The sequence below is a fragment of the Egretta garzetta genome, unplaced genomic scaffold (assembly GCF_000687185.1).
Source record: "Egretta garzetta isolate BGI_Z169 unplaced genomic scaffold, ASM68718v1 scaffold168, whole genome shotgun sequence".
Lineage (NCBI taxonomy): Eukaryota > Metazoa > Chordata > Aves > Pelecaniformes > Ardeidae > Egretta > Egretta garzetta.
The window spans coordinates 1,925,505-1,937,080 of NW_009260675.1; the positions used below are offsets into that span (position 1 = coordinate 1,925,505).

Sequence of the window (11,576 nt, forward strand, 5' to 3'; positions counted from 1 at the left end):
TGTCACTTCCCCGCGCGATCCTCTGGGTGGCACTCATGCATCACCCGTGCCGTCGGGTCCCACGCGCCCCGTCACGCATCCTTGCCGCCTTTTTTTTTTTTAAATTTAATTTTTTTCCGGAAAAGAAAACCTTAAAGACACCTACTAAGCTGTACACCAGCTTCTGGTGGGCGCTCGCTGACAAGTAATGATGCCGATAGCCTCCACAATGCCAAAAAAAGAGGAACTATCTGGTTTTCAGTATTCTTTATGATTATGGTGTCTTCGACAACTTAATTGGTTTAGGCTGAACAACCCTGAAGGTGCTAGGAAAAAGATATATTCTAGTGTCCGTTCTCCAGTGCTTCTGGTTAGGTCAAGAGACGCTAGAGATTAAATAGAAGAAACGCTGATTTACACTTTTGAGGCACAATGTTATCTGCCTTCTGGTGTTTTCATGATAAAAAGTCAGAAGCTAGAATATTTCCTCTAGCTTTCGTGGAAAGATATTTTACTCTTACGCAACTTTCAAAGTATTTAAAACTTTAGAAATGCCATTTCAAACGTATCCCCAAAAAGCAGCTAGAATAGCACTGTTTGGAATAGCACTGTCTGTCATGTATTCTCTAAGATATGAGCTCCTTCATTATGAGAACTTTATTGCAGTCTGTACTGTCTAGGACCAGCTGCCCATATTTTTACTATTTATGGAAGAGATTATTTTCTGTAAATATGTCCATGCAAACCTTTGGCAAGAGAAGAAAACTTGCACGTAACGTCACATTTCATTCCAGGTCTAGGATTTGAACAAAAATAAATTAAAAAAACCTGAAAAGTTCAAGACCTTTTTTTTTTCTGCTGTTTCATCTTTAAATGTGAGCCTTTAAACAATGCCAAATGCAAACAAATGCTAAATAATTTTCACTAATGAAGAAGGAAGGGCGTGGAGCATTTTTACCCCTTATATTCTTGGACCTTCAAAACTGGAAGTGATTTAACACAATGTGCAATAAAACAAAGGAAGAGTTACTCAGACCTAATGAGTTCAACAGATGATTAGAAGGGGTGGGAATTATAGTACCCTTTTGATTCAACCTGTCTCCAGGTGATAGAATTTCCTCCTTTTTACACTGCAAATGCATTTGTCCTTCAAAAGTTCTCTTCCCTCATGGTTCTCTGAGGTTCTGCTATTCCCCAGGGTGGTTCTAACTGATGGGAAGAGGCTCCTTGACCCATGTCCGATTTAAAAAAAAAAAAAAGTTTTGAAAAACCCATGCATACCTTTGATAAAGGGTTTGTGTGACTTCCTCCTGAAACATGATGAGCTCTGTGTTTTGGGGGTTTTTTCCCCCAAAAAATCAGCAAAAGTTTAAGCATAAAGACAATGAACCACATACCTTGGTGTTAAACTGCCAAGCTTTGTGCAGACAGGCTTCCACAGTTGGAAAATAAAGTTCACTTGCTGTCTATTAGCTTATGCTATCTGTTAGTCTTGTCTTTGTATTCCTGTCCATCATATACCATGCCCTCAGTCATGCTTAGAGGTAGACTACTCCTGGCTTATAAAATATTCAAACTAGGGGTTGTGCATGCTGTCTTTTGTGAATGAATGAAAGGTGCATGTACCTCACTAAACCTCAGTGACTTTTTCTTCTTTTTTCTTTTTTTTTTTTTTTAATGGAGGGAAAACAAGCAAAATAATATTTTACTGTAGGTACAAATATGTTTCTCCTCATTCTGGCTGCTTCTGGATCTGTAACATTTATCTACACTGGAGTCAAATAGCACACAAAAAGTACATCATTCAAAGACATGCAAATGTAAGGAAACATTGAGAGCTTAAGAGTGTACATGGCCCGATAAGTCCTAAAAAGTTAAATTTGGGCACTTCCATTGAAAAAAAGGGCTGCCACAGTTGGAAAATGAAGAATAACTGTGGGGTGAGCAAGAAGAGGAATTTCATGAAGAAGGCTTGGTAAATTATATAGGGAGGGGCCATTACTTATAGCTGTTTAACTGAAATTGTATGATGCTGATAGGCAACCAGTTGCTTGACAGTAATTAAATAGAGGCTAAGTCTGTAGCCGTGACTTTTTGAATGCTAATTTTATTTCACTCAGCTTATTTTACTTATTCAGCTTCTAAATCAAATTCAGACACCCTGTATATCCACCCACTTCCTTGCACACCAACTAAGCACATGCATACTGATATGTAGAGAAGAAGTTAATCAGAGATGGTTATTTCTATTTTTATACTCCTGGGAAGCACTTAGCAGCTTCCTGAGGAATGCTCTGTGCCGCCATGAGGCGACACTGAAATATGCTTTCAGTCTAAGCATTCCTTCGTATTTGGGAGGCAGAGGCACAGGCTCAGTCCCTGAACTGTAAACCTGAACATTTCTCTAATTAAATGTTTATACTGATAGATTCACTACTGGAGGTTTGGGTTCATTTTTTATCAAGCTGCACAGGTTCCCCAGTGTTGTAAGTTCACAAGGCTCGGGAGCAGATACTTTCATAGTAGGAATCATAGAATCAGAATACGAGGTTAGAAGGGACCTCAAGGATCATCTGGTCCAACAAGGTGTGAAAAACCAGAGCTGAGTGAGATGCCATCATTTGGTTATCAGCGGGCAGCTTCTGCCCCTGTGTATATGAACCTGTGCGGCACTGGGTTTTGCACCGTAAGTGAGTGCTTCTCAGTGTCCCCACCTCCAAGTGCAGCCCAAGAGCTGGTGTCACTGCGGGACCAAAGGAGTCCCACAGGTGAAAGTCACCGGGGAGGGAGCAAAGGGAGAAGGAGATGGCAGGAAGATGGCAGAACTAGCACCGTGGCAGAGAGGGCATGACTAGGGAGTGCTGTTCCCCAGCAGCAGTTGGGGTAGCTCTTTGTCGGCGTTCTGTGTCTGCATATAATGTAAAGCAGCCCTGGTAATGCTTGAAGTTGTGCAGGGGACTCATCCAGCCCACAGCCAGCCTGACTGCGGAGCTGTGCAGGCGATGTCAAACTCTCATGGCTGCTCCTTCTCTCAGTCATGCCAAAACTGCTGGACTCCTGTTTCCATGTGAGTGAGCTTTCTCAGATGCTTCCTGGCTGTGCAAGAATCCAGACTTTGCTGACTCTCCCCCACCCCTGACCCCCCTCTTCAATTCTGCATACTGTCGGGGGCTCAGCCCCAAAACTTCTGGGTGAGCCAAGATCTTTACAGAGCTCCTACACAGATTCTTTGCGTGTCTTCACAGTTATGTTTGTGTAATTAATTACTTGTTAGTGGTGTGGCTCCAGAATAGCTATAGCACAGCTAGATTCTAGTGCTGAAGGATGTGCACTGGGAATTTTGTAATGTTAAGCATCCTTAGTGCATTTGAGGACGCTTGCCCTGTGAGCGTATAGCAATAATTCTGTTTGACTGATACCCACTTCACACTTTCAGTAAAATACTGAAAACGGTAAGTGCAGCTGAGGAGAAACAGATGATACTTGTTGTAACATGTTTATTTTAATCCTGAAAGATATTCGGGGCCGGTGCTCCCTCTGGTGGTTAAAAATACTCTTTTAAGAAAGAATTGGCTGTTCCCCACCTCTGTCTTTCATTTATGTAATGCTATGCCAATTGCAATTCTGTAACACATATTTAAAAGAGTGAGGAAGAAAGACAGTGACGTAGAGAGTGCTACTCAGATTGCACAATAGTGTTTCCCCCTGTGCAGTGCAATTCCTGGCCTAACACCTCAAAGCCAATTCGCTTGGGCACTCACATCAGCCGAATGAACAAATATGGAGCCTGCATTCACCTCTCATGCGGCTTGGGATCCTCTGGGTAGAAAGCAGGTCGTGCACTGCAAGGCTGCTGTGCGTCGCTGTAGATTTTACAAGGTTGCGCTGGAGCATCAAGGTGTGATGAATGTTTTGGATGGTGGCTTTTCTTGTTAACAGTTGCATCTAGGTCTCAAAGTAATTTCTTTCAAAATTAATGTTTGAGACTGTTTCTAAAATCGGATTGAGGATAAGAGAAAAGTAGAAAAGAATGCTGAATTGTCAGGCCCTATTTCTCTCTTTTTGAAAACTGCATCCTCAGTTTTCATCTTGAAGCAGTTGCATTTCTTTGCCACACATGCCCTTGGTGGCATTTCCAAACATTCATGAACATTAGCTTTTGAGAGGAGGGGAGCACATGTGTTGGGAGAGAGAAAATCTGAGCTTAAAGTGATGTTGGATTCAGCAGCAACACCGTTGCGAAGACGGCTCTCCAGGAAGGTCAAGCATTCGTTGGCTCCCAGCTCAGTTCCTCTTGCAGTGAAGGCACAGCTGAGGAGCTCTGGTGGATGAACTCCAGCAAACTCCACTGTGCTGGTGTGAGAAGCTGCTCTCACAGCCTTGCTGCCCTGCGTCCTACATTGCTATGTCCTCCTCGCATCGGTTTTGGCAGCCGCCCGGCCACCTGATGAGCTGCTCAGCTCACTGAGGCCAGAGCAAACTCACTCGCTAAGAAAAGTGAGTAAATTTAGTGAGCTGGTGTGGTGGAGGCTGAGGGAATCATGCCAGCTGGTGTAAAGAAGGGTGAGGTGGCACCATCCCTTTAAAAAGAGGAGGAGGAGAAGAGCCACCTTTGCTGGGTAGATCAGCTCAGCTGCCTTTTGACATCTCTCCCTAAGACTGAGTTTTATACCTTTTTGGCTGAAGGGCAGGCATGTGTCTGTCCTGCCATCTCAGCTGCAGGGTGATCGCTGGCAGAGGCAAACGAAGCATCTTTCAAATGGCTTGGGGAAGATCTGCACATTGTTATTCACCACGTGCCTGAGTCTCTGGAGAGCCTGAGAACATTGTATTCTTATGGGCCCAGACACCCTGTGAGCCCGCGCTTCTGGAAACAGTTGATTTATATCCGTGTTACCAGCCTCTCAAGTCTAAAATCTCCCATTCCAGCAGTCCCTAGACAAAATAATAGGGGAAATAATTTATAATGGGGTGGTGATTATTCCTCCCCCTCAGCATTTAATTTATTACAGCTGAATCTTCTGAAACTCCTTACTTCATGAGACTCTCTTGCATAGTAATCTGCAGTTGTTCCATGTGTCAAACAGCATTTCATGGCTAATTTGGAAGGGTAGGTGCCAGCAAAAATACCAGCCCATGTTGTTACGCTCTTAACAGGTTCACCTCTGTTTAGAAGTCCATTCAATTGCTTTGAATTTGAACTACCTAATGCAAAGGCATTTGGATGCATTTCACAAAAGCTGGACTAACCCAGGCATCTTGCTTATTAAATGAGTGCAGCAGTGACTGAGCACTTGCTGTCTTTTTATGTAGCACCTCCACATTTTCAGCAGCTGAGTGGCAGAATGTTCATTTCTGTGAGCTGAGTAATGAATTCTCCTTTGTGCTTTCTGACAGTTTGCATTGAATCAGCAGAGGTACAGATGACTTAGTTACATCTGTTTTAATTTTTGAGTCTCATGAATTGATTTGTAAGAAGCAGAAGCTCTTTCAATATTACTTGCCAAGATTTTGCAGCTGTGAATATTGGAACTTGAACAATACATAGCCCTTGCAGTCAGAGTCTCATGCTCTTCACGCATCGCAGCTAGAAATCTCAGTGCTGAGGAAAAAACAAGTGGGTTAGCAGCAGTGATCTGGTGCTTGCCAATTTATGTAGTGTGGATGCTTAATGAGTTGCGGCATAAATGTAGTGCAAGCACTAGCTGTTGGGCTGTTTGGCTGGAACATTGAGTGAAGAAAGGAACTGGGCAGGCAAGCAGTGAAAGGATGCTGCTCAAGTATTTCCTTGCAATGCAAGGCATCTTCAGGACATGCCTATGTCTGTACTGTGCAATGTAGTAAGTGACAGCTTCATCTGAGCTTGAAGTTCCAAATCAGCCACTTTGGGTAGGAAAGCAGCAGTACAAATGCTGCTACCCCAATGATCTCTGCAGGCCAATCTACCCAGTGACATTCAGATTCATGGAGTTCCGCATTCACATGACTTTACAGCTTCTAGATGATAGAGTTTTTCTACTGCCTTGTTCAGTGTAGATGCTTTGAGGCAGATAGAATTTTACTGTAATTCAGTACAGTTTCACTGATGCCAAGAAAACGTCTCATGGTGGAAGTTGGTGCTAACAGGAGCAGGAGTATTGAAGTTAGACCTTTGTTCATTAGCGCTGCTTCTTTCCTTACAAGTTTTGATATGCTAGTTTTCTAAGACTGTTATACAAAGAGGCAGTCTGATACCTGGCCTAAGGACTGGAACCCAGGAGACATCCTAGGTCTGTTACTGGGTCTTGGTGGAAAAGGTTGTCCTGATTTCTCTGAGTTTCTGTGGATGGCATGGAGCAGTAAGGTCTCATTAGCTGTGTAGTCTGAGACTGCACAAGTTTGGGCTACTTACCCAATACTTACTTTGGACTACTTACCCCAAACTTACTTTGCAGTAAAATCAAATGGGAAGGCAAAGTATAGAGGGAGAGATGTAAGCAGTGTTTAAGTCCATGCTCCCCTGTTTAGAAACAGTGGCTGAGGTGGCAGGTTGCATGCAGAGAGGGGTTCGGCAGCTCTCACACCTGCAGTCACCTTTATGTTTCCCTCTGGCAAATCACAGGCAAGAAGGTGAGCTCAGTTCCAGTATGAGAAACCGTGCGTCTGCAGTATTTGGGACGGTACAGCTCTCCGCATGCTCAGGAATTATGCTCTCCAGGCCTTGGGACACCCAGTGGCTTAACTGAATGTCCAGAAGTCCTGGACAAATAGCCAGTTATTTTTCTTGTTGGCCTGACTGTTCAAGTCAGTAAAATAAAACGTTTCTACAGAAAGCTGGATGTATCTTAGCTCGAAGTGACTCGGTATGGTCTCAGCTCTGCTCCTGCAGCTATGTTTTACCCCTCAGACAGGGCAGCCTGGGGCACTGAAGACAGCCTTGAGGGAATTGACTGTAGTTGCCTTGGAAGCCCAAGTTTTTATTTATTTCAAGCCTTGAGTTAACCTCCTTGGCAAGCTGAAGTGGTCATTACCTTAGTGAGTGATTTACAGGCACGTTAAGGCCCTTTTACAGTGCCAGAACCATCTTAAGGGAGCCTTAGACTAAGTGAAAATCTCATCTGTAAACCTCAGTTTTATCTTTCCTTAAGAACTGAGGAAAGACTATTCCCCTGCATTGCAGGGTGCAGTGGCTCAAAGTGTGTTGAAATCCTCAGATGGACAGAACTCCTGCGTGCATAAAGTATTAGTCGTATTGCACATGACTCATATTTCTCCGTAGGTGTCAAAATAACCTTGTTTTCTTCTCATTTGCACATGTTGTGCTTTTCTTCAGCAATGAAAAACCATCCCTTGTGTCCTTGAATGTCTTCTGCCTCCTTAGTCCATCTCCCAGCAGGTCATGAGAGCAAGTGCCCAGGGTTCAGTGTAAAATCCTGGTCTGAAGTGACACATCTGGTTTTGTAGACTTACACTTGTTACTGCAGTGCCAATTAGCCAGCTAAAGTACGGGTTTAAGGACCTCAGTAATCTGGTAAACATTTCAGATAGCCTGCGGATTTTAGGATAATTACTTCAACATTTATTCAGAGGCCTGCATCCTGATACAGTCTTCCTTAAAATATTTTTCAAAACAATTTTAATTACTTTAGAACTTGGACTTTGTACCTCTTAGAGCTGACCTAGAAATACATTTCTTTAGCTGTTCTGCCGATTGCTTTGTTTTGCTGCATTTTGTGGTCTAACACACTGCCTGAGATTTGGGTTATAAGCAAACTTTATTCTTAAACCATGACAAAGAATACTGGGGAGTAAGTAGAGATGATGCCATTTTGGCACTTCAAGGAAAAACCATTTGTTTGCCTCAGAAAGAACTTTTTTATTGAAAAATTTATTTCTGTGGGAACAAGGAGAGGAGAAGCAGCAGCAGAATTTTTCCTGGCAGGAAATTTTAATAAATGAGTGTTATTTTGAATTTCACTGCCTCGTGCTCTTATCATCTCAATTACAGTTTTCTCCTCTCCTTTCTCCTTGGCCCTGCTCTTCTTACCCGTCAATCACCTCTTTTCTCCTGTGTCTCTTCATCTTGTTAACAAAATCCCAGCCAAGGACCTAAAACTCAACATCAACCCAGTAACTCTACAGAACTTCCATTTCCTCTCATTTTCTGAAACTGTAACTAGCACCATGTCTGTGGGTCATCCGTGGTTTCCTCTGCCTGCATATCATCACCTTTTCTTTGCAAGGTGCCTGTTACACCTACTTGAAGAGTGAGCTCCTCAAGGCCCAGATGCTGCTCTGCTCTTGTGTGCTCAGTCCTCAGCTGGTCCCTGCACGTTACCAGCATATTGCTGAGAATCTGTCCTGAGCAAACAGAAGAAAAGTTTCTTGCTGTTCACCATCCTGAAATCCAAATGCTAAATCGTTTGTTAATTACAAATAGCAATCTCATCTCTCACTGTTTTGCTGAAAATACTTAAATCTTTGCGTAGCTTCCTTTTGTGTGTTTTGAACCTTGTTGATTTTCTTTCCTTGTGGGTATCCTTTGAAAATTGGTCTATGTTTTGAGTTTCTAAAACAAGTGCCACGTTTTTTAGCTGTTCTCCAAACTTTTATACCTTTTCCTTTTTGCAGCTGCTCATTAATGTTTCATTCATCCAATATTCCCGCATTTTTTTGACAATATGAAGTGTTTCTCCCTGTTCCATACCACACCTGGAAAGGAAAACTCTAGTTACTTCCTGTGCAGCATGTTTGGCTTTTGACTTGCTTGGTTTGCTGTTTTCAGACTTGATACGCATATTTTTTTTCCCTCTCCCCATGTGTAGATTTTGCAGCCTTTATTCAGACAGTGTTCCTCTTGATTTCAATGGAAGTCCAAGTACAGTGAACGTGTAATAGCTGTAATATTGATCTAGAGTGTGGATGGATTTTCTGCCTCTAGATTTATCTGATTTAAATACATTTGGGGTTGTGGGGAGAGGGACAGTGCAGAAAACACAGATGTGCCATACAGCATTAATGAAGAACCTAAAGAATGACACATAGAATCTGTATGTTCAGCTTCTTGGGAAGATCCTGTATCTCGAAGCACTCAGGCTCTGAACCACCCTGAAACTCAAGACTAAGTGACAAGCCTGGTCTCCAAAATCTTCTGTTGTGAATGAAATACAGGAAGAGGAGTGGTGTTGGCTATTCATACAGTAGCAACTGAACAGTGATATTTGCAGTTTTCAGGAATTTAATTGCTGATTTACGGTGTTAGATTTTCTACCAGTGATATCTCTATAGGCATGCAGGCAGATCTTCTTAGAGGGAAAGTAGCCTTCCTGATCCCAGGGGTATAAACATGCAATGAACAGTGCTATCTAAAGAGAGAAAAAAGGTTCTGTTGATGTTCAAGGAGTGCTTTTCTATTATGCCACACTCGGACTCTGCCAACCTATTATTGATCCGTAAATATTTCTTTGTTTATAATAATCCTTCTTTCAAACACCAACATGAAATGTTTGCTGTCACTTGTAGCTTCTTACCACCTAACAGGTTTCTTGAGCATAGAAACAGGGGATATGTGGGTTGCTTGAAGAAGCAGCTTCAGCTGTTCAGTTGCTAATGAGTTTTCTTCTTCCACAGGGAGAAAGAGGCTTGCCTGGACTACAGGGTGTGATTGGGTTTCCTGGAATGCAAGGACCTGAAGGTCCTCCTGGGCCACCGGGGCTTAAGGTAAGAACTTAAGCTTTAATAACTGAAACCACACAGATTTCCCTTAATTGTTGTCCCTAGGAAAGACAAAGCTATCTCTTTTCCTTTGCAGGGTGATACTGGAGAACCAGGACTGCCAGGAACAAAGGGAACAAGAGTGAGTTCTAACTGACTTTTTTGCAATTCTGATGCCTGTGGGTTTATATGTCCTTAACTCTCCATGGCTGCCTTCAAGTGCAAGATGGGGTTAGTCTCTTCTTTGAATTAATCAATGGCATCCCCTTGTGCTGCACAATAATATCAAAATTCTTGCTTTTGCCTTTGAAGTTCTTTCTGCATTGGGCGGTCAGTGCCTTTGTTCATTTGCATTTTCACCTGGTACTTACCACTGCGTCAACAGCACTGGTTTTAATATGCCCTTGATATCTTTCTGACATACCAAGAGGTTTTTTTCCAGCTCGAATATGAACCAACCTTATTACCTCATGCAAAATTCTTCGTTATGTTTGCCATCTAACCGCCTTGAAGCACTCCAGCAGAGAAGCTGACACACCCATGAGCACATACATGTTGAAAATGTGCACAGAGTGCAGAGCCGAACTAAAGCTAGGGACAAAGATCTCTTGACTTTGCTAAAAGAGGCTCTGAGTATGCCTGTAACCTTCCTGTTGTCATTTCTGTTTAATGTGGCACTTCTTACATAACACTTTTTTTAGCACATTATATTAGCCAGAGCCATGTCTTTTGGGGTTTTGTGAGGTGCCAAGTTCATCCTAAACATTTTCACTTTTCGTAATGTAATGGTGAAAGAGGATTCAAATTACTTGGCCAGTAATGATGCATACATTTTCAGCTATACCCTCTTGTCCACAGATTTTCAAAATGCTTTCTCAGTTTTGTTCTCCCTTTGCCTGCAGTTGCTGCAGCACATAGAATTTACTGAATCAACTGCAGTTTCTGAGCTGCTACAGAGGGGGTATTCTGCTAGATCAAGAAATTCTTATTTCAGTCTGTGATGTTTATGATGCCCTGGGGTATCCTGAGTATTAATGTGAATTGGCATCTACTGGCAAATCTGTTTGTGTGCTACAGTGCAACTAGACTGTATTTTAGCAATTATAAAGTTTTGGAAGATACAAATATACTATCTGAGCACAGGATTCCCATACATCTTTTCTGCTTCACAATACATGTATTATAAAATACTGCATGAATAAATAAGCTGGTAGGATGAAAATGATGTGCCAAGTCAAACTCCTGATTCATTACACTGGAAAGCTGTTGAAGGAGAAAGAGTTATCTCAACCCGGTAGGTTTTTTGATAATAAGGATGAATTGGTACACTGATGTGGAGTATGAAAGGTAGAGAAGCATCTTTGCAGTGCATCCACATCCTATTCTGCTATGAAGAGGTGCCTGCAGTAAATTTCATTTTGGGAACGATGGTTGTGAGAAGATAGCACTTCTGAGTTCCTTTTTTCTTGTGCATAAGGCTCTGGTCCAGTTCCTGTTGAAGGAAATCCATATTACTTCTTAAAAAGTTAAAGAAATATTAAAAGTTGCTTTCAGTTATCAATTACTAAGGTGCCATACTAAGGTGCCATGTTTTAGAGGTTTTGAAGATTAGAGCTATTTTGTCAAGGAAGTTTAAAAGAAACTGTTACTTGTTTTTTGACTGTCACCACTGGAGATGCGACTCGGGCTGCAGCTGGTCCTTGCTGTTTTGTGGGTTTGTCATTTCAGTTTCTGTTTTTGTCGATTGCAGGGCCCCCCAGGAGCATCAGGCTTTCCGGGAAACCCAGGCCTTCCTGTATGTATGAAGTATACATATTTTTACAAAGAACATCAATGTTTTAATCGTGACATCTGACCTGGATTATTGCCAATATTGCTACTTTCTTTGTTTTCATGTAGGGCAT

General features: G+C 42.3%; 1 protein-coding gene across 1 annotated transcript in view; it reads left to right on the plus strand.

Annotated features, from left to right (window-relative positions):
• The window catches only part of COL4A1 (collagen type IV alpha 1 chain), a 114,685-nt gene that overhangs the window by 52,647 nt on the left and 50,462 nt on the right, over positions 1-11,576 (plus strand). The window contains exons 5-7 of the mRNA XM_035901153.1: positions 9,589-9,678; positions 9,770-9,814; positions 11,423-11,467. Coding sequence (XP_035757046.1) covers positions 9,589-9,678; positions 9,770-9,814; positions 11,423-11,467 — 180 coding nt within the window. The remainder of the gene's footprint in view (positions 1-9,588; positions 9,679-9,769; positions 9,815-11,422; positions 11,468-11,576) is intronic.